Raw genomic sequence first — 26350 nt, 5'->3', positions numbered from 1 at the left:
CAGTGCTGGAGAAACTTTGGAGAAAAGAGAGGCCCAGGCCCTGCCTCCCTCTAAGGCCCAGGACCCCCCAGCACAGGTGGAGGTTGGTGCACTTCGGAGGCTAAGAGGCCAGTGTGAGGGCCCAGGTGACATGAGCTGGGGGCCTGGGAAGAAGTCACACATGTGGGGAGCCCTAAGGCCCCAATTTATACAGAACAGGTCCCTGTCTCCCAGATTTACCAATGGCATCTGTGAGGCTTTGTTTAGAGCATACACCCCAAATGTGGGGCCAGCCTGGTGCCTCCAGGGACGGTGGAGGGATGGAGTATGGCTGAAAGAGCAGTGTCAGGCGTGGGGACGCTCCCCCATGCCCGGCCCCAGGATCCAGTCCTGGGATGCTCACGTCTGCTTCTGCCCCTCCCCGCAGCCGCAGAGACCTGGACATTAACCGGCCTGGAATGGTGCCCAATGCCAAGACGCTCCGGTGAGTGCCCCCCGCCACCACCCACCTTTGCACCGCCCCCTGCAGTACCCAGGGCCAGACAGCCCTCTTTTTCCCTCTGTGTCTGCAGCTGCCCAGTGATGCTGGTGGTCGGGGATAACGCCCCTGCTGAGGATGGGGTGGTGAGTGAGGGACTGCCCTGGTGCAGGTGGGAGGCAGGAGGAAGGGGGGCATTGGCTTCTGGCCAGCAGAGCCAATTCTTGGCCCAACCCAGGGAAGCCTCAGGGGTGGGCACTGGATGGTGGGCTTCTCATCCGACTTCCCCACCACCTGGTCATTCACCTCCACCTGCTGCAACCCCCATCTTTCAGGCGAGGGAGGCCTGGAGACAGGAGGGAGCTGGGGCCAGGGCCAGGCCTCCTGCTGGCCCCCCTCCCCACCCACCAGCAGTGCAGCCTCACCTCAGTCTCAACCCATTTCAGGCCCAGAGACTAAGATCTCTCTTTACTCTAAAATTTGACTCATTCGTTATGAAATAATTCCTGAGCACAGCAGTGATCTCCCTTTGACCTCCACGTGTACCCATTCCATTTGGGGAGCACATGTCACTTCTCCTGTTGGAACTCTGAGAGCAGGCAGCCTGGGAGTTTCATGTCCCCATTAGCCCAGAGGGTCCTGAGTGCCCAGGGACGCACGGAAACCACCACACTCTCCCTGGGCCTGAGGGCTCAGAGGATCAGGGGTGCAGGCTATGTCTGCCAGGGTCCCCTGCTGCTGACCTTGGCCCGCCCTCACCTCAACGCCCGACTCCAGTGGTCCCTGGTGCTCTCCCAGCCATTCCCACCAAGGTGGCTCTGGCTCCCTTGAGGACTCTGCCCAGCCTCTACCCCCCTCCAAAAGTTACGGGTAGTGTAGAGGGTCTCAGGCCCTCAGGGGGCTGCTTCCTGATCCCCAGGGCCTTGGCCTTTCAGAAGGCACCCAGGGAGGTGCTGGCCTATGTCTGCCCCCTGCACTGTCTCCCTCCCCAGTAGGGCCTCCCAGCTCTGGGGATACAACCTGCTTTAGCAACTGGGTTAGGGGGCTCCCTGATACCCCTGGGCACCTCACTCTGCTGAAGCTGGCTCCTTGTCCCCAGGTGGAGTGCAACTCCAAACTGGATCCAACCACCACGACCTTTCTGAAGGTGAGGCCCTTCCCACCATGGACCCAGCCACAGGGAGGGGCCTGCCTGGGGTCCCAGCCAGGGTGGGAGCAGATCAGTGTGCCCAGTCAGGGGATCCCATCCAGGTGTGCAAGGGACAGGCAAGGTGTGGTGTAAGGTGGCCCCTGCTCAGCCCACCGGCCTCTCTCCTTTGCAGATGGCAGATTCCGGGGGGCTCCCCCAGGTCACACAGGTGAGACTCTTGGCCCTCCCTCCCTTACCTGGCCTCGGGTGGGGGAAGCCTTCCCACTACCAGAATCCCAGACAGCCAATCAAAGTGTGTGCCTGTCCCTCCATCCCGCAGCCCGGGAAGTTGACTGAAGCCTTCAAGTACTTCCTGCAAGGCATGGGCTACAGTAAGTGTACCTTCACCCCGCCCCGCCCCAGAGATGGGTGGGCAGGCAGAGAGCTGGGTCTGAGCAGCCTGTGGGCAGGAGGTCCAGGTTACCAGGGCCGGATGCTGTGGCACTCTCAATCACACGCACCCGACCTGCCTGGGCACCCCCAGGGCATCTCCACGTAGGTTCTAAGTCAGTCGTCCCAGGCCCGGCCCTGCTCTCCTGTGCCGTCCTGTCGGGGAGGCTTTGGGGTTCCTCTCCTGGCAGGACTGGGCCTGATGGGGTGGGGGACCAGAGCCCGAGGCTGAGTCCTGCCAGGGAAGCCTGCCTGAAGGTAAGTCATCCACCACCCCCACCACCACCCCTGTGCGTGGCCTACAGCACCTGAGAAGGGCTTTGTCACAGGTGCTGGATGCACTGGGGCACCGGACGATAGGCTTGGAGTCTGGGGACTGGGGCGGGCATGTGGGGCCATCTGGTGTTAGGAGAGCTGAAGGCAGCCAAACCTGGGGGTAGCATATCTAAAGTCCCTGAGGAGACGGGCTCTGAGTGGAACTGGGTCCCCGCCCCGTAACTTCCACCTGTGTAGGGAGGAGAGCCCCTGCTCCTGAGCCCCTCCAGCACTCACACGCCCCGCTGGTGACACACCCCTATCTCCGGGATTCCGCACATCTCTGCTTACTCCTGGCTTTCCTGCTGGAAGCAAACTTCCTTTCCCCGAATTTGTGCCTCCTTAGGACAGGCCTGTGGGGAAGGCCAGACAGAAGTAGAAATCCCCAATTCCCAGAGGCCTGGGGCCTCCCTGCTGGCCTGTCTGTGGAGAAGTAGGGCAGAGAGAAGCCAAGACTAAACAGTGAGGCCCAGCAGGGGCTCTGAGGCTGGGCCCTGAGCACAGGAGGGCCTGGTGGACACGGGTGGGGACAAGTGGGTGGGCACTTGTCAGGTGCTGGGACACATTTTCAGGGCCCCGGGAGAAATAGCACCAGGCAGCTCAAGAGCTGGGAGGGGTTTGGGAGGTCGTGCAGGCCTCCCCCATTCCTTTCATGGGGAGACTGAGCCCTAGCGGAATGGTGAGGGCACTGGGACTAGGGTATGGGCCCCAAAGGCTTTGCTGGCAAGAGCCCCCCAGTGCCGCAGCCCAGGTTAGAGATGCAGGGGTGAGATGAGTGCTCCCTCCCTGCTCTTGGGGCTTCTAGGGCCAGACTGACATCAGTTGGTGCTGTGGTTCCTTCTGGGGCCCCTGCTTCGGCAGATGGGCAGGAGTGGGAGGGCTCCTTGAGGCTCTGGCCCCACCCCCAGCCTTCTCTGTGCCTGTCCCCTCGTTTCTGGCCCATCTCAACACCGTCCCCTTGCCAGACATCCTCTTCACCCATGTTCTGTCTCCCCCACCCCCGCCCCTCTGGCTCTGTCTTCTCTCTTAGTTGCATACTTGAAGGACCGAAGACTGAGTGGAGGAGCAGGTAGCCCCATGGCCCCTCCCCTGATGCATGGACCCCTCACCCCAGTACCCCCTGCTCCTTCCTCTGTGCAGTGCTGCAGCCAGGCCGCATCTTGCCATGGTTTAGAACCTTCTTGTGTCCTGCTCTTCTGTGGGCTCTGTCCCATTTAGGGCTCTTGATTGGCTGGGTTTTACATCAGTCTTGCTTCTCGGCTGCCATGGGCCCTGTGGCTTCCAGAGCTCTGGCAGTTGGAACCAAAACCTCTCAGAGGTAGAGCCCAGGCTCTCAGAGGTGTAGACCCTGGGGTCAGGGGCAAGCCATGCCTGATTTGGAGAGATGGCTGGTTGAGGTCAAGAAGGTAGAAGTTGCTCCCTGTAAGTCCTGCTTGTGAAACTGATTAAGGGCAGAAACTGGATTTAGGGCAGTTTGAGCCCAACACACCTTGTCTTTCTTTGTAGAAGTGGTCTTACTCCCCCCACTGCCCCATCGTCCTCTTGAGGGAGGCAGAGTTGGAAATAACGTCCTATCCTTGCACCAGCTCAAGGATACCCAGTGAACTCCTAGTCTGTTTTGGCCATAGCTCTGGCCAGGTGTCGCACACTCCCCGTCGCTGGCGTTGCATGCCTTGGGCTTGACACAGCAGATGCACAGCCCTGGCTTGGGATGGACCTCTGTGCTGTCAGAGGAACAGTTCTCGCTGGCCGCTTTGCTTGTGTAAATCCTTTTCTTGCCTGCTGGCGCCCGGCCCCACCTGCTGGTCCTCACCCTGGTGCCCTCTGTGTCCGCAGTGCCCTCGGCCAGCATGACCCGTCTTGCCCGCTCTCGCACCGCGTCCCTCACCAGCGCCAGCTCGGTGGACGGCAGCCGCCCGCAGGCCTGCACCCACTCGGAGAGCAGTGAGGGGCTGGGCCAGGTCAACCACACCATGGAGGTGTCCTGCTGAAGCCCTTGGTCCCACGAAGATGCCCACCTGCCCCAGCCCGCATCGACGTCCCACTGCCATCCTCGCGAGGCTCATTTTCCCTTTAGTTTGTTTTTGTGAGGGTGAAGGGGAGAAAATGGGGTTACTTCTCTTTTGTTTAAAAAGATGAGGGGATCCATCTTATATGCTGCAGCAGAACAGTCTCCAGATGGTTCGAGGGGCTCACTCCTCCCCACCCCGTCCTCTCACTCACCTCATTACCTTGGCTGACTTAGTCCCTCTTCCACCTCCCCACGGCACAGGCACAGTCAGGGCAGGGTTCTAGGGAGGAAGGAGATTAGCTCAGGAAAGACTCAGTCTTTCTCTGGCCAGGATCCAGATGGCATCCTGGATTAAAGAAAGAGCATGAGTTGACCCGCTCAGGCAGGCAGGTTTGAAGATGGGTTGGGGTTTTGAGGTGGTGGCTGCTGGGACAGGGAGCACGGGGTCCAACTCAGGCACTGGTGTGAGAACCAGGAGACAGCAGTGGAGAGCACTCAGGCAGAAGCCCTGGAACTCTGCAGGCCCCTTACCCTCCCAGCCCCTCCACCAAGCACATCTGTTTCTGTCTTGCAGCACATGTGACAATCATCTGAACAGTAGCCACAAGAGGGCGCTCCTCCAGACAGCCGTTTCCCTGGTGCTCTCTGGGCAGGCCTGGTGCTGTAGAGCCAGGCAGGTGAGGGCTGAAAGGGGTTTCTCTGCCCAAGGAAGACAGAACATAGAGGACCTTGAGGGCAGGACCTCACAGACTGTCCCTTCCAGCCCACACTCTGCCACTTCCTGTCCCTGTCCCATCTCTGAGCCAAGGCCCTGTGGCAGAAGTCGCCTGGTCCTCTTGTCTCCATAGGGAACTGACTAGAGCTGAGGTTAAAGGCTGGGATACTGTTGGGAGCACCTCTGAGAACTTCGTGGTGCCTTCCTTTGGAAGCCAGCAGGCAGTGGTGGCTGAGAGTTCCTGCTGACCCCTTTTTTGCCCCAGGTTCCATGGAGGACAACCCAGTCAGCAGCAGTATGGCTAAGGCTGCTGGAAACGTTTCTAGGGAGAGTTCTGGTTAAGCTATGCTGATGTTGCACATAGGCATCACTGAGAGGGTTCATTTGGAGAAAACTGGTCCAGAGTAGCAGGATTTCACAGCCCCACATCACCATCCTAACCAGTTGGAGCAGGCTTAGGCTGGGGCTTGCTGGGTCCTGGGATGGGAAGTGAAAAGTTCCTGAAGTGAACAAGGGCCAGGCGGAGGGGAAAGGCTCCCCCCTACACACTCCTGCCACCGGAAGCCCAGGGCTGTGCCATCTACTTCCCATTCTCCAACCGCACCAGGTAGAATCTCCTGGCCCAGAAACCAGAAGCCATTTGTCTCTGAGCCTAAATTAATTGCCACAAGCCCCAAAATAAGTAAAAAGGAGAAGAGGAGCGAGCAATGAAAAATGCAGGGCTGTGGAGGGGATGTGTGTGTAGGGAGGTGCTCTGGGGCTAAGGGGAGACCTGTATCCACATTTCCTCTGCACACATCATCTTCTTCTATAATCTTAAGCCATTACTCTAGACTGCTCTAGGTTCTAGAACCCGGTGGGGTATTAGTCTGTCCACAGTTCTGTTCACTCACGTGCTTCTCTTGAATATTGAATGTGACTGTTTGAAAAGCTGGTAGAATTAATCCTCTTACTGTAGATAGCGCTGTGAATCTTGGATTTTTTCTTCTGTGTACTTTAAAATGAGATATCTATAAATATCTATACACTATATATATATGTATATTGGGTCCTCCTGCGTGTGGTTTTCATCGGAGGTTGTCTCTTCCTTTGTCAAAGTGAACTTTTAATGGAATTTATTATTTTCCTCTTGTACAAAGTGGAGAGCCTACTTTTGTGTATTCTGCTGGCTGATGTCATGAGACTTCGAGATGACAAAATGTAAAACAAATAAAAACCCTTGTCACCATGGAAACAGTTAACTGTGCCCAAAAAACTAATAAAGAAACTAAGAAGAATTTGAGTATGGTGGTGCCATGCCCATCTTGGGAAGTTTTGGGAAGAGAACAATGTTGAGGCTGGTGAGCCTAGTGCTTCTTGGGTTTTAGGTGGGGCTGAACGTTCAGGGTGAAGACAGGCATTTCCATTCATCTCTGAATTTCCACATCTTGCCATATTATCTTACCAATCATTACAGTAATTCTACAGGGCAAATATTAATTATCTTAGTTTCACAGGAAACTGAATTTGCCCTAACTAGAGACCAAGCTGGGAGCTGGCCTTGGCATTATTTGACTTCAAAACCCAAGCCTGTAACCTCTATATTCGCTGCCTCATTTTCTTAAATTTAATGGCATGCTACTTCCCCATGGTTAACCACCATTTCTGATTTCATTCCCCCAGCCACTAAATAGATACTGAGTTCCAGCTGTGTATCAGCTAATAAAGAAGCAAGTAAATAAAAATAAACACCATGTGCTATGCAGATGAAAACAGAGGTCTATTCTAGCTCTGGGAGCCCTGCCCACACCACTTCGAAACACAGGCGCAAACTGCACTAATTGAGCAAATAAAACGGACTGTAGCTAAAAGGGGGTCGAGATCTGGAAGGCGGGCAGCGGCCCACCTGGACGCGCTCACAGCCTGCCAGCCTCTAGGCCTTCGCATCGCATCTAGAAATGAGATTTTGCAGTTCACCAGGACTTCTACCCCGAGGAGTCTCAGCTGTCGGAGACCAAAGTTGAGGAGGGTTGTGCCTGCCTCAGACCAGGCTCAAGGCGGTAAGGGGACAAGTCTTTCTGCACTCGACCGCACGTTTTCTAAACTCAACTGGGGACACCTAGCCTCAGGATGGTCTCAGCAAGAATGACGTGAGCAGGTGCAACCCCTAACTCGTCTTCCGCATGGAAGCTGAAACGAACGTCACGTGGTCCCGGGGCGGGGACATAAGCCCGGCCCCCGAGAGTCCAGCCCCTGGATGCCGGAAGCGCCCGCGCGGGTCTACTGACCCGTGGGGCCGAGCGCCCTCGGACAATGGCGACCCAGGCGAAGCGCCGGCGGGTAAGTCGCGGGGGAGGCGCGGGCCTATCCCTCTCCACGGCGCCTCGCAGCCCCTCAGCCCGCAGTGCTGTCCCACGCGCCTGCTCCGCGCCCTCCCGCGGGCCTTTTGCAGCTCCCCGCCTCCCCTCCCCCAACCCGGGCCCCTTCTCCGCGCGCGCGCCGCAGTCTTCTCCGCCCCCAGAGAGCTCCCCTGGGCGGGGCCTCGCCACTGCGCTTGCTTACCCCAGGTGGCCGGGCCTGCGGGCTGCGAAGATCCGGCCCCGGTGGCCGGCTTCCTGAGCTGGTGCCGGCGGGTGGGGCTGGAGCTGAGTCCCAAGGTGAGTGAGGGGCAGGGTGGAGACGGGCGCGGCGGGGACGGGGGCGCGGGTCATCTGTGACCCGCAGCTCCCTGTGCTTAGGTGGCGGTGAGCCGGCAGGGCACGGTGGCCGGCTACGGCATGGTGGCCCGGGAGAGCGTGCAGCCCGGGGAGCTGCTGTTCGCGGTGCCGCGGGCCGCGGTCCTGTCCCAGCACACCTGCTCAATCAGCGGCCTGCTAGAGCGAGGTGGGCACGCCCGAGGGGGTGGGACACTGAGGCGGGCCCCGCGGGGTCGGCAGGGCCCTAACCTCTGTGTCTCCCTCAGAGCGAGGTGCGCTGCAGAGCCAGTCGGGCTGGGTGCCACTGCTGCTGGCACTGCTCCACGAGCTGCAGGCTCCGGCCTCGCCCTGGAGCCCCTACTTTGCGCTCTGGCCCGAGCTGGGCCGCTTGGAGCACCCCATGTTCTGGTGAGAGCCGGGAGGGGCTGGGAAGCGCCAGCACGGTAGCCTGGCTCGAACCGACCCGCCTCTGGGCCAGGGGTCCCAAACGCAAGTCTCGGTAGAACCTGGGTGGGGGTGTCACTGCAGGCCAGAGGAGGAGCGCCGGCGATTGCTGCAGGGCACAGGCGTACCTGAGGCCGTGGAGAAAGATTTGGCCAGCATCCGCAGCGAGTATTATTCCATCGTGCTGCCTTTCATGGAAGCCCACCCCGATCTGTTCAGCCCCAGGGTTCGCTCTCTGGAACTCTACCACCAGCTTGTGGCCCTTGTGATGGCCTACAGGTCAGTGAGCAGAGCCTTTAAAAGGACCCTTTTCTTTAGAGCTCTATTGAGGGACGAGAGGGGAAAGAACAGTGAACCCCACCCCGTCTCACCCTATATTGGGCTTTAGCAAACTTCTCTCTCTGGCAGCTTTCAGGAACCACTGGAGGAAGAGGAGGATGAAAAGGAGCCAAACTCCCCTTTGATGGTGCCTGCTGCAGACATACTAAACCACTTAGCCAATCACAATGCCAATCTAGAATACTCTCCAGTGAGTGGATCCCTCCCATTCTTGTTCTTAGGGGCATTGATGATTGGGCATTTGATTCAAACCAGTGTCACTTAATGCTGGCCTGGCAGTTGAGCTAAATAGGCTCCATTCTCCTTATACTAAAAATGAGTAGGTGAAGTGAGCTTTTCCTCTCTGTACTTTGCATGTTTCATTGAAATCGTCTGAACACAAAACATTTCAAAGCTGCTCCCCCCACCCCAAAAAAAGTTGGGGTTAATCCTCTGGTCAACCGCGTATCATTTATTTGATGCTACAGGTTGGTTGCTCTGTGCAGTGCCAGTGAACCAAGATTGTTGGGGCCTTGTGGACAGCAGTCTGACAGCCATAGTGTCAACACTTTTCAGGAGAGAGGATGTTGGTTAGGTCAAAGGTTTAAGATGATACTAGGATTGTATTTATATTAATTCTCTTTATTAAGAGGAAAGTTGCAGTTATTTATGGAATTAAAAATTATGAAATGGCTGTTATTTTAAAATCCATGTCCCTATTTGCTGTTCCTACTTTGATCTAGGTTTATTTGTTCATTTTAAAAGCTAGCAACTTTTAAAATGCTGGAGATGACTGAGCTAGTTTCACCTACTAAAACACTGGGCTGACCTTTGGCCTTTGCAAGTCTCACCCCTTTCATTTTACAGTGCAGGATTTTAACAGGAGCTAAAGGTAGAATGTTGATAGGTATAGCATCAGTCTCATCACTGAACTGTACCTGCTGGAGGCTCCTCCTAGGAGGGAAGTAATGTTCATGGGGATGGCCTGGAAAGGGCCTGGCCCCAGCTTCTCCCTTCCACCCCAGAACTGTCTTCGGATGGTGGCCACTCAGCCCATTCCTAAAGGCCATGAGATTTTCAACACTTATGGGCAAATGGCTAATTGGCAACTGATTCACATGTACGGTTTTGTTGAACCATATCCTGACAACACGGATGACACAGCTGACATTCAGATGGTGACAGTTCGTGAAGCAGCATTACAGGGTGAGTGTCTCAGTACACTTCAGATGTTGGTGTGTGTGTCTCCATCCCTGCCCCAGGTGCTCTGCCAAGTAGCAATTGCCTCTTTTTTTGTAGACTAGGTAGAAGACTCAGGAGAAATGAGCTCTTGGGTATACTGAGACCCTCATGTGAGTACTTTTCTATCTACAGGAACAAAAGTTGAAGCTGAGAGACTCCTACTGTATGAACGCTGGGATTTCTTATGCAAACTGGAGATGGTAGGGGAAGAGGGAGCCTTCGTGATTGGGAGGGAGGAGGTGCTGACTGAAGAGGAACTGACCACCACACTCAAGGTAAAGGGCTGAGCATGCCATTTAATGCTCAAAATAGCTCAAGTTATTTAGAACTAGATGAAAGGAAAGGTGGGATGGAGGGTGAGAACACTTAAACGTGGCCAGGATAGACTGGCTTCTCTAAATTTCAGAAATACGCAAGTAGTAGATCCTAATTAAAGGGCCCCATGGTTGCTTCTAGGTACTGTGCATGCCTGCTGAGGAGTTCAGAGAGTTTAAAGACCAGGATGGATGGGGAGATGATAAAAGGGAAGAGGACAGCCTGACAATCACAAATATCCCCAAACTCAAAGCATCATGGAGACAGCTTCTTCGGGACAGTGTCTTGTTGACCCTGCAAACCTATGCCACAGACTTAAAAACTGAACAAGATTTACTGAGTAATAAGGAGGTCTACGCCAAACTTAGCTGGAGGGAACAGCAAGCCTTACAGGTTCGTTACGGTCAGAAGATGATCTTACACCAGTTGTTGGAACTGACAAGTTAGCAGGTTCTCTGTTGCCTGCAGGAGCGTCCAGGAAAACTTCATTCTAAGTTGATACTCACCGATGCTTGAAAAGAAGGAAAATTTGGACCTTTTGCTTTGCTTTTCATATTACAAGGAAAAGTAGCAAAGTTGTCTAGGATGAACTCTGAGGTAGGCGTGACATGCTTAAGGATCAGAAGCGGTAGACTTGGGAATCACTGCTTACTGTTACTAAGACTAATAAATTTTATAGCTTTTATTCTCGGTTTGAACCAAAGTTAGCAGAATGTGGTAGTGATAGGTTTTGTTGTAGTCTAGCAGTTAGTAACATGGACTGAAAGTTGACCTGGTTCAAATACAGGTCTATTTTGAGCAAGTCACTTTCCCTTTGTTTCTTAAACAACTGTTTCCTTTTAGAGGATTTAATAAGCTATGTCACTGGGACTCAGAACAATTGTTTTAATTCCTTAGCCTGGATGGCACAACTCACCCTTAAGACACCAATGACACTCAAGCCCTCATGGAAGATTTTTATTTAATCTTGAAACTTTTTGTCCTCTCTGGTCATAAAATTTGAGTCTTGACAAGGGTAAGGTATATAAATGGGATATGTTTTAAATATGTACCTATTTTTAAAAATTGTATCAAAACACTCATGAAGGTAAAGAATATTTTTAAATGGGCACCTTGAAGTTGTTTAACCATAGAAACTTACTCCAACAATGTTTCACTGTTGGAAAGGAAAAAGAAAAACACTACACAAAAATCACTTCCTTGTTCCAACATGCCAGATTGGGAGCAGAAGCTGGTATCTCCCAGTGGCCCCAGGGGGTGGGCTGGGCCTGTCCACGTTCCTCCTCACCACCAGCACTGGCTGCTCCTGAGAAAGGCACAGTGGACGCACACGTGTGTCATGACTTTAATGTTCGACTACAGTATGCATACACATACAAGAAGTAGGGAAGCTAAAGCCCAGGAACTAGAAAGGCTATAAAATACAACACATGGACCAATACATTTACAAAACATCCAAAATCCTTACAAAAGGGGCTGTATTGGTCCTTTTGACTTTTTTGTTGCTGTTCAACTTAGCCTGTATGGCTGTTCATTGGGCTAATGGGTGAGGGCAAATCAAAGTATTTGGTTCCTTTCCCCACAGTTTACAAGTTAGACAGGGGTGGGGGTGGGGGGCTTTGAGGCCTGGTCTGGCTTCCCTTTATAAAAAGAGGTGTCTCACAGGGCCCACCGGGGTATTTCTCCAGCAGAAATGAGAAAATGATGCTCTTCCAGGAGCCAGCTTTAGAGTTCGGGAAGAGGCAAAACAGAAGAAACACATGAGATCGCAACTGTGATCTCTCTGCATGGTCTCTGGCATACCAAATTCTACACATCCACATTTTAAACAACTTGGTGATATTCAAGGTCCCCATCCACATAAAAAAAAAAAAAAAAGTTACATGGCTTTCTTGCTATTCTTCGGGACACCAGGAATGTCAGAAGACATGGAGCTATGCCCCCCAGACATGTGCATGGATGTCAACAGCAGCCTCTTCAATTATAAGCCGGGCAGGTACCGGTTTACCTACTTGCCTTGGACACATTTTGCACAAACCCAAGAAGTTCCAGACAAAGGTTTTCTCTTTCATGTATTTACACAAGTTGAAAATGATATTCACAGCATCTTCTAAATTTTGGCCAAGAGTCAAAAAAATGCATTTAAACTTTGGAACGTGGCCACATAGACAGGAAGCTGACCCAAACAGTAATTGGGGCAGACACCGAGAACCAAAGGGCCGGAAAAGTCAGGAAGAGCTGAAAGGATCTTCAGCCAGTTTATGAACCTCGTACAGTGGGACCTCCAGGCTGACACATTTACAACAGAGATGCGATTCCACCTAACTGGCACCTGTCCCTTCCATTACTTGCTGAGCCTGCTTCTGTCCCATGCAGCACTGTGCGACCGACTGGAATAACCTGAAGAATGGAGACAGTTACAAGTCTGTGAGCAAAGTTCAGGCCTGAGCAAACCCTGCGTCTTACTAATTTTGGCTACTTAATTGCCTTCTTAATTACCCACCCAAGCTAGGGCTATCAAATAATTTTCATTCTCCTTTCTCATTCTTAAAACAATTAAAAACAGTACTTTCAACTCACTTTTCAATTTCTGGGGCACAGTGTACAAACTCATGGTTCCAGAACTTAAATGCTGGATTTTTAATCAACTCAATGAAGGTAATAAGAAGACCCCAAGGATGTGGCCTATTTACAATCAACCGTTCCAAAAGGACCCTGGACAAGGGGAGGAGAAAAATTAGTTAATGCAGAGAGATACAAATTCATGACTACTTTTTCATTATCTTTTTTTCTAACTCTTCTCCCTACACACAAAGTTGTTAGCTTTACAAAAGGTAGGTGGATCAGTATCTTTTATATAATAGCAAGTAGATCCTAGAATTACATAACATGGGTTTGAATCCCACCTCTTCCCATTACTGAGCCTAGAAGACTAAGATAAAGGATAATAGTGTCAGATTACATGGCACACAGAAGGTAATCACTTAAAGAATACACAATCAATACAAGTAAATAGGAGGCCGCCCTCCCTTCTGAGTGAGACAGCCTGCACTCTGTGGAGTGTGTCAACTTCTACTTTAAGCACCCAACCTCCTACACCTCATGGCCTTTCTCTTGCCTTCTAAAATGGCCTGCACTCTGTCTATGGAGTATATTTTCCTCTAAATAAATCTACCTCAAAAAGGAAACAAGAATTCTAATACTATTAGTATATGTGATAACTAGGTGGGACAATTCTTCTGAATGGCAGTTAATACTGGCTTAAATATTCACATCCTTTGACCTACCCCAACTATACTTCTAAATTCACCCTAAGGACATAATGAAACACAAAAATAAAGATTTAAGGACAAGGACGTTCACTACATCTTTATATATAGTCACAAAATGGGACTATCATCTAAACATCTAATAATAAAATGCTAGTTAATTTTTGGCATATACACCTAAGGAATGTTGTATCTAATACCCAGAAACTACTATGAGGTGAAGGGGTAAGTTTACGAACTCTGGTCCAGTTTTTAAAGTTTGTGTATACATCTCACTAGAATGTACCCATTTCTGGACCTCCAATGCTGTACACAGTCCAAATAATCTGCAACAGTTAGGAAAACACAAGTATGATCCTGTTATTTATCCTGCTTAAAGCCTTTCAACCTAGAGGTAATGGCCTTTTAAAAGGCCTGTGTGATTCAGGACTCTGAATAAAAATGCTGACACAACCACCTGGGAGGAAAACTCCTAACCTATCAAAATGCTGGTGGCCTTTTGTTGAAAACTAGTTTTTGTTTCAGCCACGATTAATGGGTCTCTACCTGTGATTTTTTTGTGCCCATTAGACTAATTATTAGAAGGGCAGGAACCATGTCCATTTCATTCACAACTATTTAACACATAAAAGATGCTCAGTGAACACTGAATGCACAGAGAAAACACTCAGAATTAATAATAAAGGGGAAGAGGCTCCATTTAGAAGCCACTGAAAAATGACTCCTCTTACCTTGTGATCTGTTCTTGGATAGCTTCAGTGTTGGCCTCTGCAAACAGGTACAGCATGGTGCAGCTGAAGTAGTGAGTGTGGCTATTTGGGTACCGCAGCTGATTTGCAATTGCATTCAAGAAGAGATACCGACCTGGAAATTAAGAAAACTCAGCTTAGTAAGAATTTGCTCTGAAAGGCCAACATGAGATGACAAATCTTTCTGAATAGAGTTTGGATTTCTGATATAGGCTCTCAAATTATCCTTTGGTTTCAACCTATGGTTCTCAGGTCCCCAAAGAATTTTCATTTCTATGGGTTTTACGTTACTATTTACACATTAAAAACTTTTTAGTTAAAAAAAATAGTCTATTTAAAAATAAGAGAACTACTGTATGTTAATATAACATGTTAATAAAAAAGTATTTCTCCCCCCAAAATAGTAAAGAATGTCACTTTTATATTCTGCAGGATTCTTATTTCTGCCCTTGTGTTCAATCTGTTCCAATATGGTACTTCATGTAGCCTCTGGACACCTCCACTGTACACTTGTGACAAGTGAGTGTGGAGAAAAAAGCAAATGTATTATTATGAAAATAGTTTTGATCTCACAGCCCCTCTATAAGGGTGTTGGGGATATTCCCTAAGTGTTTCCAGACTATACTTTGAGAAATGCTAGTTTAAAGTATATTGGAATAAATATTATCTTAATTGGATTTGGCTGTCTGCCTGTGCTTGATATTACTCAGGTTTATAAGGCTATCACAGTGAGTTTTTACATCCCCTTAAAGGCTATACCCCCCACTTTTTGGTGGGCTCTGGACGTAATGGTATTTAATTGTGTTGAATCTTGATTTTAAGCTATCTCAAACCCTTTCCTACAAATAGTCAAGTTAATACATGTATATAACTCAAAACCAGCCTCTCAAGAGTCCACAGCAAAGTTAAAAGTAGGCATCCTTCTAAAGTATGTGTATGTTAAAATGAGGGCTGTACAGCTGGTCACCACCTGCTACAGTCTCTGTTGTGTCAGAACGAATACAGAGTACCAGAAGCTGGAGCTCAACCAGGCAAGGTGCGGCCTGTAATACGAGTTATACTGTGAACTTTTTGCAGAAAAGGGAGGGAAAGTCCTATTCATTAATCTTTATACACCTAATATTTAACATATTGCCTGGCAAAGAGGCACTGATAAATGCAGGAATAAAAGGCAGGCTAACAAAACAAGTTAACATGAGCCTATTTTGAAAACGAGCCTAATGAAAAGAAAATGTTATTTTCACACTAAAAAACCCACTCCACTCACTCACACTGAAATATTAACTAACGTAGTAAGGATTACGGATGAGTCCTTTCCTTTATGCTATTCTGTGTTTTCTGCATTAAGCAGATACTATATGCAACTAAAGATAAAATAACCAGCCAGGACCATAACCATATTGACCGAATATTCTCTCTTGTGGTTCAAAGTATTTTTAGGACCAGATTGTGACAAAAAGTATAGAGAGCTTCACCCTGAGAATTGGCAGGCTTCACTCACCTTCAGTGTCCAAGTCCACAGCCAGGTTCTGGAAGATGTCCATGTGAGCCGAGTGGGTGATCGTGCTCATAGAAGGTGTGCTGCCCTTGTTGTGGATGTGTGCAATGGCCTGAGTCCCTACGTAGAGCACCAGTGCATTAATGAGCTGGAGGTTGTAGCGATTGCCAGGCTCATTGGATACCTAAATGAACAAAACAGAAACTCCTGACTTATTCTCACAAAGGATGGATTCAGGCATCAGTATTTCAAAGAACCCTCTTTATGTCTTTCAGAGAAACGCTGAACTGCTCCCAGTATTGTGACTTAAATTTTAGAAATCCGCTGGAATGTATGAGGCTATTCAACACATACACCGCCTAAGGTTGGTTGTGTCAACAACAGAAACATGATTTCCCTTGAGAAGCCAAAGCTTTAATAGTTACCAGCACAAAAATAAAGTTTGAGACCAATTATAAAAAAGATATGGAGAGGGGGGAAAAAAGATGTGGTTTCTTGGTGTGGGAAGACTGGAAAGATAATATAACCTCCAATCATATTCTATACAGCAAATTGAACTGGAACCCATTTATTTAGAAGAGTCTTAGAGAATGAGAATGATAGTCAGCAGTCTATTCTTACAGAAAATCAGTTCATTTTCTGGTTGCTTCTTCCAAGGCTATAGCTTTGTGTCACTAGTAAAATGAACTAGCAAAATGTATAATCCAGTTAATTTCATCCAACCATTAGAAATGACAATGTTTTAAAACTTTTAAATCAGGTTGAAAAGACTAACTTCAAAAAGGCCACAGACAGGGCTGTGCACACAAAGTGCTTTCTATGAAAGACACAGACAAGAATTTAAGTCAAACTGAGTAACCTGTAGGTTGCTGCGCAAATCAGACAGAAAAGTGACAGGTGATCGAGTTTTAAGATAGGAATCCAAATCCTTTTTGAACTGAGGTGGCATCACTCCAGTAAAATTGGTTAGAATCCGGGGTGCGATATTAATTTCACTCAACATATCCACCTGCCACAGACAAATAAAAGAATCACAACCAGAAGCATTTGTAGAATTTAACAGCAAATTTTATCTATGCCAGAAAGTGGAAAGATTGTTCTTCTACAACTATACATGTTATAAATATCTTGAAGAGTAGAGATACCAGTTTTTACTAATCTTTAATTAGAAGAGTATATACAAAATGATAGTAGGCTCTCATTCTACACTATAGTACTTCTCACAAAGTAAGGCAGGATAGGTACCCTTTTGTGGAAAAGTCTAGTTTACACCACTAATTGCTTTTTTTCCTGGACTTCAATTTAAAATAAGGGTACAGAATGAGATTTCCTCACTTACCAAGAGCCCTAATCTTTGAAAAGATGCAGCAACAGAATAAGACAATAACATACTTGCTACTCTTAAAAAAAAAAAAAAAGTAAAACATACATCAAAATTATAGTAGCTATGTCATCGTGGTATGATTTTAAACAGTCCCTTCTCTCCTTTACTTCAACAATTTAAACAAAACACAAGTACACACATCCAAAACACCTGTGAATTATGGCATTACAAATGTCTATTCTGCAATACTGTGCCACTGGGGCCACCCAGCAAATGACTGGCCCAACACCTAGGTTGAGGTTCTATAAGTAGAGCTAAATTTAATATCAAAATTGAAAACAGCAACTAGACAAATACCGTGAACCAATATTCAGCACTAGTATCATACTTTCTCTACTATATCAGGCTTAATACCATGACTGCTTCCTCCAAAGAGCCCTTAACTAACAAATAACTTATAGGTGTGTATGCTAGGGAGAGTAGGTAGCCCACATCAGAAAAAGGACTAAAACATTAAGATGTAATTTTCTTTTCCTTGAACTGTTTGGAACTTTACCTTCAGATTAGGAGTGAATGGGTCTGGGAGCCTCATGTTTCTTGGGAAGGCACTCAGGATCAGATTTCTTAGCTGGATACAATTAGGTGGAATCACATCACAGAATCCATAATGATAATCACAAAGGAACTCAGGGAAATCATGCAAAAGAACCAGCAGCACTCTCAAAGTGCCCTATTTTTTAAAAACAAGAAAAACATTGGCTATTTTCACACTAAGTAAGAAAATGGGAATAACATTTTTACTACTATGAATTTAACTTAAGTTTAAAAAATGGCAAAAGCATATTTCAAATGTATGCAGGCTTTAATTAACACTAACAATATCACAAGTGATTTATCAAAATGTTTATATTTGGGAATCATGAAAAGCTAGGTATCTGAAATTTATAATCTTAGATCTATGTGCTAGAAGAGGCCAGACAAAAACAAACAAACAAAAAAAAAACCAGTGATATAAGCTTTTATCTTCAGAAACTGCAAAAAATACAGCTAATGAAAACCAAAATAAGTACAAGAAAAAAGAGCAGAAATCAATTAAAATTTTTTTCAAGAACAGGGGATGGAAATCAAAGCTAGCAAATTGGTTCTTGGAAAAGATTAATAAAACTGATTAACCCTACCAAGACTGATGGAGAAAACACAATACCAGTATTAGGAATGAAAAAGGACCTTCACTACAGATCCCACAGATGTGAAAGTTAAATTAAGAGACTATTATACAACTTCATGCTAATAAATTTGACAATTTAGACAAAGTACACAAATTACTTTAAAAAATATAACTTACCAAAACCCAAACAAAAAAAGAAAATCTAAATAGTCCTTAATAAAGAAGTTATTAAATATGTTGTTAAAACCCTTCACCTAAAGAAATTTCAAGGCCTAGATGGCTTCACTGGCAAATCTATAAAATATTTATAGAAAATTTAACATTATTCACGATCTTAAGAAAATAGAAAAAGACTATTTTCCACCTCTTTCAATGAGGCTAGCATTTCAATGAGACTAACCTTGATACTAAAACCTTACATGAAAATTTTACAAAAATCCTAAAGAGTACAAAAAGAAATCAGTGCTGTATCACAATGAAATGGTCCAGGAGTGAACACAACGGCAGTTTAAGCATTTGAAAATTAATGGATTCATAACATAAACAGAAAAAAAAATTACATGATCTTGACTGCAAAAAAAAGCATTCAGTAAAATTCAATATCCATTAAACTATCAGCAGATTATGAATAGAAGGGCATTTCCTTAATCAGATAATGGTATCTGCAAAACAAAACTAGATATTTGCAAAAACATTATACTTAATGATGAATTACTGAAAGCTTTCCTCAAGCTCATTAATGAGATGAGTATGCCATTATCACTATCTTCTATTTCACACTGTTCTGGAGTTACTGGCCAGTGTGATAGGCAAGAAAACAAAAAAACCTATTATTACACACAGATGAAATGACTGTGTCTACAGAATACGCCCCCTCCCCTAAAATATACATATAAACTCTCAGGGAAAAAAAAGATTTAGCAAGGTAGCTGGATACAAGGCCAACATACAAAAATCAACTTTATTTCTATATACCACCAACAAATAAGAAATGAAAACTTAAAAAAATGTCTTTTACAGTTTCACAAAAACATCAATATTCAGGAATAAATCTAAGGAAAAACATTCAAAACCTGTATGCTGAAAACTACAAAAGGATTGCAGGGTAAAATAAAAGATCTAGATCTAACTAAATGGAAATATATATTTATGGATTTAAAGGCTCAACAGTATTAAGATGTCTGTACTCTCCAAACTCATCTATAGATTCAATGCAATCTCAATGTAAATCCCAGCAAGCTTTTAGAAGTGAAGCTGATGATAAAGTTATTTATTTATTTATTTAAATTTTGAGTGGGGAGGGAGGTAATTAGGTTTGTTTATTTATTTTAGAAGCGGTACTGGGGATTGAACCCAGGACCTAATGCATGCTAAGCATGCACTCAACCACTTGAGCTGTACCCTCCCCCCTGATTACAAAGTTTTTATGGGACTGCAAATGATACAGAATAGCCTGTGTTACAAGAGAGCAAAACTGAAGACGACTTGCTCTACCTGATTACTCTAGCTTTAGAGTAAGTCTTACATTCACCAAGGTTTGATACTGGCCTAAGAACAGATAAACAGATCAACTAGAGAGGTACCCATACATACATACATAGTCAACTATTTTGACATAGGTAAGGAATCAACTAACAGGAAATGAAGAACTTTAAAAATGATGTTGAAAAGTCTTATATATTTATTGGGCAGGAGGGTAACTAAAATGAAAAACAGACAATTTCAAGTACGGTAAGGATATGGAGAGAATTCTAATGTGCTTCTTGAAGAGTTAACTGGTATACACATTTTGTAAAACTGGCAGAGTCTACTAAGTTAAACATGAATATGAATACCTATGATCAGGTGCTGGTTATGCAAACATGTTTGATTTTTTGCACTTTTCTGAATATATGTTATACATTAAAAGCTTAATAAAACAAACATTAGGCCTCATATTCCCAGCTGAAGTGTTTTTAACTGCTTTAAGTTTTAACACTTAACACTTAGTGTTAATTATTTTAATTTTATAACTCCAAATTAATTACCTTGTAGAGGATTTGCATAGGTTTGGTGAGTTCCACATTTCTAAGGAAAGGCGCTAAATATTTGAATAAATCAATCAGTAGCTGTGCGTACATAGGCCATCCCTGAAAAAAAGAAATGAATCATAATTATACTCATTTGCCATTCTGCCACCAAAGAAGCTGCCCAAGCAGTTACACTGTGACTTGATTAATTTCTTCTTCATGTTAACGTAACTAGAGAATACAGACATTAATACCTTTCAAAGACTGGCATTAAAAAGGAGTGGGCAAAAATATGGAGATACTGAAAAAATAATGCTTAGAACAAACTGGCTCCAGAAAATCCAGGAAACATAGGTCCTTGCACCTGTAGCAAAAACTTAAATAGGGCACAAAACACAAAACACTGAGCCACATGAGAAACTAGGGTCTGTTTACTTAATTCCTTCTTTTAAATCCTGGGTCTCAACCATTTGTTTTCCCATTCCCAATCCCTCAACTGCTGGCAAATAACCTCACCCAATTTACAACATGAATCTTCTATTTTCAGCCAAACACGGCCTGCTCACCATATCCCAATTATGTTCATTTGGGGGTAGTTTTATTCAATATATTCAATGTTTTTCCTCCTCCTGGAATGTATTTCTTCACTGAACAAAACCAACTCCATTTAAGGATTATTTCATGTTCTTTTTTTACCAAGCATATAATAGTCACATTTCCTTCTGATCTGAAGGGCCAATCAAGGGTACTTCCTAGAGTCACTTGTCATTTAATTGCAAGATGTAAGAGAACTTCTCATGTTAACTGTGTTTAGTCACAATTATACTAAAAACTCATTACTCAAACTTGATTCTAATTCTTCAAATACAGCAGAGACCAGTGGTCCTCTCAACCTTGAATGCAAGACTCTCTAGAGTGAGAACCTGGCAGGTTCTTGACCTCCATTACCCAGAGTTTTATACAGCTAGCTGTCTACAGAGGTGCTTTAAGGTTTCAACTTTTTTTCTCTTGAAAATCCTTAAGAGACTGACATAAGGTGACACACAACAGATATGAAGAAGCAGTACTCCAGTCACTGAGGAATGGCTTTCAGTGAAGTACTCTCTCTATGACTTGACTCCACAACTAAATATAAGAACTCCCAACTAAGCCTGAAAGAAAGAAGTACAATTACTACTGAATGACTAAGAGTGTTAATAAGCCCCAGGTAGTTACAGTCTTCATCTGTAGGAGATAAACTGCAGCCACACCTTCTGCTGTGGCGTATGTGCCAGCATTCTTGCAATAAATATCCGATGGGAGATCAGTTCAAGCCAAGCATACACAAAGCCAGGAGCTTTGGTAGGTCTCAAGATGTGGAATGTGTTGCTGAAAAAATAAAACCTTCGTCAGAAGCACAGTCCAACTTAAATACAGTAAACAATACATAAATATAATTAAGAGACAATATGCAACCTGCACTGTGAACCAACATGCCTGAAATCCACAAGAGTTCTACTTCTCAAATTTTACTACACTAAAACAGCAATCCTTAACAGGAAATCCTTAACAGTATTATATTAAACAATACTCACCAGAAAGCTGTAAGTGTCTGGAAATTAATGGTTTCCAATACATGCTCAGGTGCATTGAGTTCCAAGAGCAGCATGATAAAAATTCGATGGTAGGGAAGCTGCTGAAATTCACTTTGCCGAACATCATGATCCTGTAGGAGAACTCCCACTACTATACCAAGGACCTACAGAGCAGATTAGAGAGCTTGTAAATCATGAAGATAACTCATTTACCACTCTCTAGTCATGCTTCTTTACCTTGCATCCTTACACCCTACATGAGAAGGATATGAATATAAATTTATATGATGGTAGCCAAAAGGACCACATATTGGTTTGACTTGGCCTGAGGAGTTTTGTTATGTTTCCTTTGAATATCCTTGGACCAGACATGTATTCTTTCCACAAGAGCCTGCTGGTTTTTCTAAAGTTCTAAAAGTCAGCATACTACATCATATTTTATCATGTTAACACAATGAAGCAATCTAATTTTTCTGGTCTGTCATAAAGTTGACAAGAGGCAAATGGTTTAAAATACTTCTTTTGGTATTTAGTAGATGGGAGACAGGTAAGCTATTAGGCTTCAAAAATGTATTAAGAACTTGATTTTACCACTTAACAGTGAGGAATGTGATAACCCATTAGTAATTACCCAAGACCAAACTCTAAGTTCACTTTTGCACTATCTTAATATTCAAATTTCCAGGAGTTCTACTGTATAAATCAAGCAATACTGTATTTTGTTCCTTTTCAGAAAATCAAGACAACTGCAGTATCACTGGTGGTATCTGAGTTGCCAATCTATGCTATCAATGGACATATCTAGCCAATCTCAGTCAGTGATTCTGTATTTGGGGGCAAATCTCCTACTACCTAAATGTCTTCTAGTGTAGTCATTACCAAACATTAACATAACTAAAAATAGAGTATGAGTTTTTGTTTTGTTTTTTTAGGTGGGGTGGAGGGGGGTCCATTAAGGCACCATACTCTTCTTCTAAAATTCAATGATTATGTTTACATATCATCTATGAGTTTAATTTCTGGACAGAAGACATTACAAAATGTTTGGAGGGCCCTGTAGGGTTAAGAACCACTGATAAGACTTCAAGTGTGCAAAGACTAAAGCAAGAAAGGAGTTCAGACCTTATTCAGCAGATTAATCTTTGTGACAGTGTTGGTGGCCTCCCCTGAGTGCTTCACTAGCAGTGCAATGAGTCGGACAAAGGCATCCAGGTTGTGATAGCACTTGGCTCGGATCATGGTGGGATTAGCAGCAGGATTGTGCTGCTGCTCTGCCTGAGCACGGTAACTGATCTCAACACACATTTCAGTACAGAGACGAAAGAACCTTGTTATGAGGTCATCCGTCTTCAGGATTCCTTGCTGATGCATCTACCAAAAGAACAAAAACATTAAAAGGCAAATGAGATAATACACATGAATAAACTTCTAATTTTCATGTTTAAGAAATATTTCCTCATTTAATCCTACTGTCACATTTCTAATTCTTACTTTGTTTTAAAAAAAAAGTGTCATGATAATGACTTCTCCATTAAGGACCCATGATAGAATTCCTTCAGTTTTAAGTTTGATGGGAACTGAAAAAGAGCTAGTAACATGGCAATTTTGAACAGCACTCCATAGCCAATAATTCTGAAAGTTAACTATGCAAATTAAACCGTTAGTAACCCATTAAATCATATTAATACATTCTAGTCAATGTATATTTCCCCCAAGGAAGAGATTAAGTTACATATATTTTATTTTCTCACAGAATTTAAGAAAATTTCTTCCAACTGACTTAACCAATAACAACAAAGTTTTTGAAACTCCAACTAGCTACATTAGGAAAATCAAATAATTTATACAATAAGGAGGCACCAAATGAAAATGCTCACAGATCATACCCAATTATTTTAATATAAATTAAGTGGAAAGGGCAAGTTTATTTAAAAGAAAGGATAAAGTACAAATTTTATGACGTGATCTGGAAGTGAAGCAGAGCAGTTATTAAGCCAGTAGAAAAGAAGAAAAAGAAGATAGCGTAACAAGCATTAAGGCTGCAGAGGGAGGAGGTCAGTGCTTACTCAACAAAGAAACCAAGCCCAGAATGAAAACTTGACAGTTATCTTGGAAATTTTAAAGTAATTTAACTGTCCCTTGATAAGTAATATAAAAGCTAAACTGATAAGAATATAGCCTAGCCGAGACAGAAGGCCAGCAAAGGGACTTTTCTACATTGAAATCTGAAAAACTAAAGGGGGAGAAGAAATGAGGACAGACTGCTATGATCAAGAGTGAGCATAAGAGGAAAAAGGAAGTTTCAAAGGATGCAAAAGAGAATAGAAAAGTATAATACAGTATCTTTTTCGAACCAAGAGAAGAAACGAGCAAATAAGCAAACAGGAAGAGCTGCGACAGGTGCCACATCCATACCCATGAAATATCAATGATCACAAAAACCAATTGATTAAAAATCCTTCCATCCAAATCAAACTGTAAACATGCAGTAACAACTTTTCAAAGGGCATGGGTATGTTTTGTAATTCCCTGGATTCTTTTAAGGGAAAAACTTAACTTAGTTTGCTTTACAAAGAAATCAGTCACCTTGAAAAGTAAATACAATTTCTAACAGCTTCTAAAATTCAAACCAACTCTTCCATGTTCATTTGTCATTTATCTGATAATATATCTAATCTATATCCTTTTTTTGGTGGCACACCTAATCTTTGGTCTCAGTTTGAAGAAATACAATGGTCAAACTGCAGAAATAAGCAAGTATCTCTCCCTGAATGAACACTATTACAGCTCTACTGTAAGAACTTTAAGGCCAGTTTTGGGAAAGCATCACTCTCACCAGCCAAATAGTATGATTAGGACACAATGACTACTGGGTATGAAAGTGGCTAAAAGCAGCCAGTGATGATCAAAAACAAAATGCTCAATGGTACTCTTACAAATGTAGGCTCCCTTCCTGTATTTTTTTCCGTTCATCCTGTTCACAAATATTCCTGCTAGACTTAGTTTTTAGCTAGGGACTTGTTTCCTAACGCTTTAACTCAAAGCCTAATTTAGATCAAATGAAAATAAATACTAAACACTATTTCCCAAAAAACATGTTCATCAGTTTTCGGTAGATACGTGATTTAATTTAGAAAATGCAATAAAAAGCTCTACTATTTAAATACTTAAGGTTTTTATTTTTGCTTTTTTGCTGTTTTTTTAAAACATGGGCTATTATAAGAACTTTATTAGCCCATAACCCAATCATTGTTGATTATCAAGCTGATAAAATTACTCCATACATCTAGCAATTTCATTATTCATTATCTGACCCACTGTACTTTGTAGCTGTGACAATTGAAATCAGGTAAAAAGAACTAAAGGGGGTGGTGGGGAATGTTGACTTTACTGCTTAGTAACCAACGATGAGAAAATAAACTGTATCAGTTTAACAGAGTAATGATGATGACATTTTTGGTTTACATGAGTATGGAGGTAACTGACCACAGATACATAATACTGAGCTTTAATATTGGAGGTATCACACCCTACTTATGTTGAATAAAAAGCACCTTTCTTTCCAAAAGCTCTACCTGTCCAACAAACGCAGAGAAAGCTTTGGTACTGTCACGACCAGCTGCTGCTGAATGGTAGAGATTCACCCATTCCCTCAGTAGATATTCTGCCTTCTCCCTCAGGCCTGGAGGATCATCATACTCTGAGGCTTGAGAGATCCCAGAATGCATCATAAAGTTTGGGCCTCCATGAGCACGATCAATCATTGCTTCATAGTTGGATCGCACTACTTCCATCAGCTGGGGCAATCTAGTATAATAAATCCAGAAGGAAAATCAGTCTACTCATGGTTGTGATTTCAAGACATACAGTTGGACAATTTGCTTATTTAATACAAACTACAAGAGTGATGATCATTTTACCATTCCCATATTTAAACAAAACTATCCTTGATTTCTTCATATCTGTTTATTCATGGGGACATATGTGCAAATGACTGACCTCAGTTAAGCCACCTCTTGACAAAAAAAAATGATGCCCACTGAAATGGAGCTGATGTTCCTGATCAACAAATTATTCACTGCATGCCTACTATGTATCATGCTTTATGTTATTTATCTTAATTCTCAACAGTTCTTCAAGATATTGTTTCCATTTTATATAAGAAACAGGCTTAGGGAGGGTTAAGTCAACTTGCCTCAAATCAGATTTTAAGCATCAGAGCCAGGCCTTAAACAGAGGACTCTGACACCAAGTCTAGTGCTGTATACACTGCTCTATAGCAAGAAGGCTTGGCAGTTAGTTAAGCTCTCATACTTAAAGCGACAACACTAGGCCTCACCAAAGCTTACCATATGTTGTAGGTAAAGCAGTTATGTAACAGGTAATGTTAGTTAAGTTTGCACATTCATTTCTAAAGCTCATTCTTAAACTGTTGAATACACAAGGATCCCAAAGCATTTCAACCTCACCCTTCAGGAGCATTGCCTCTGGAGTGAGCATTAATCCTCATGAGGGTTTCAATGGTGTGGAAGAGATCTGCCTCAGTAACATGGGCAACACTCCTTTCATCCACCAGCAGGATTTTTACCAATTGCATAGCAAATGCCACAGCCATGTAGTTCAAACCATTCTCCATTGACTGGCAACATAGAAAGCACAATGTAAGAAAGACAACACTTACAACAAAC

The 26350-nt window shown here is 44.4% G+C and overlaps 3 protein-coding genes across 14 annotated transcripts in view; 2 read left to right on the top strand and 1 right to left on the bottom strand.

Moving 5' to 3' along the window:
- Positions 1–6354, top strand: part of NDRG4 (NDRG family member 4) — a 38779-nt gene extending 32425 nt beyond the window's left edge. For 4 of the 6 annotated variants that reach the window (XM_064489108.1, XM_031458346.2, XM_031458344.2 and 1 more), the window contains 7 exons: positions 407–463; positions 552–603; positions 1557–1604; positions 1780–1815; positions 1927–1978; positions 3382–3420; positions 4188–6354. In XM_064489108.1, coding sequence (XP_064345178.1) covers positions 407–463; positions 552–603; positions 1557–1604; positions 1780–1815; positions 1927–1978; positions 3382–3420; positions 4188–4342 — 439 coding nt within the window. In that variant the 3' untranslated portion in view covers positions 4343–6354. The remainder of the gene's footprint in view (positions 1–406; positions 464–551; positions 604–1556; positions 1605–1779; positions 1816–1926; positions 1979–3381; positions 3421–4187) is intronic. The other 2 variants (XM_031458345.2, XM_031458351.2) reach the window with 1 other exon arrangement.
- Positions 6355–7298: 944 nt separating this feature from the next.
- On the top strand, positions 7299–11180 carry SETD6 (SET domain containing 6, protein lysine methyltransferase). The gene is made up of 9 exons (XM_031458343.2): positions 7299–7396; positions 7624–7713; positions 7795–7939; positions 8019–8160; positions 8281–8475; positions 8605–8725; positions 9540–9720; positions 9889–10031; positions 10213–11180. The coding sequence occupies exons 1-9, from the start codon at positions 7370–7372 to the stop codon at positions 10516–10518; spliced, it is 1350 nt and encodes a 449-aa protein (XP_031314203.1). The 5' UTR covers positions 7299–7369; the 3' UTR covers positions 10519–11180.
- Positions 11181–12117: 937 nt separating this feature from the next.
- CNOT1 (CCR4-NOT transcription complex subunit 1) overlaps positions 12118–26350 on the bottom strand; it is a 94930-nt gene continuing 80697 nt past the window's right edge. For 4 of the 7 annotated variants that reach the window (XM_031458336.2, XM_064489106.1, XM_031458338.2 and 1 more), the window contains 12 exons: positions 26132–26301; positions 25217–25469; positions 22785–23033; positions 21663–21826; positions 21339–21456; positions 20107–20208; positions 17468–17641; positions 16447–16596; positions 15591–15771; positions 14072–14204; positions 12652–12786; positions 12118–12471 (listed from right to left, as the gene is read on the bottom strand). In XM_031458336.2, coding sequence (XP_031314196.2) covers positions 12393–12471; positions 12652–12786; positions 14072–14204; positions 15591–15771; positions 16447–16596; positions 17468–17641; positions 20107–20208; positions 21339–21456; positions 21663–21826; positions 22785–23033; positions 25217–25469; positions 26132–26301 — 1908 coding nt within the window. In that variant the 3' untranslated portion in view covers positions 12118–12392. The remainder of the gene's footprint in view (positions 12472–12651; positions 12787–14071; positions 14205–15590; positions 15772–16446; positions 16597–17467; positions 17642–20106; positions 20209–21338; positions 21457–21662; positions 21827–22784; positions 23034–25216; positions 25470–26131; positions 26302–26350) is intronic. The other 3 variants (XM_031458339.2, XM_031458341.2, XM_031458340.2) reach the window with 1 other exon arrangement.

This window comes from Camelus dromedarius, chromosome 9, assembly GCF_036321535.1.
Source record: "Camelus dromedarius isolate mCamDro1 chromosome 9, mCamDro1.pat, whole genome shotgun sequence".
NCBI classification, from domain to species: Eukaryota; Metazoa; Chordata; class Mammalia; order Artiodactyla; family Camelidae; genus Camelus; species Camelus dromedarius.
Note: the sequence above shows the minus strand (reverse complement) of the source record. Positions and strands in the feature narration are given on the sequence as shown.

Bases quoted from the DNA above. Each gene is read 5' to 3' on its own strand.
- SETD6 (XM_031458343.2), top strand. From the start codon at position 7,370: ATGGCGACCCAGGCGAAGCGCCGGCGG. The intron at 8,476-8,604 runs GTCAGTGAGCAG...TCTCTCTGGCAG, and splicing joins GCCCTTGTGATGGCCTACAG to CTTTCAGGAACCACTGGAGG. The intron at 8,726-9,539 runs GTGAGTGGATCC...CTTCCACCCCAG, and splicing joins CCAATCTAGAATACTCTCCA to AACTGTCTTCGGATGGTGGC.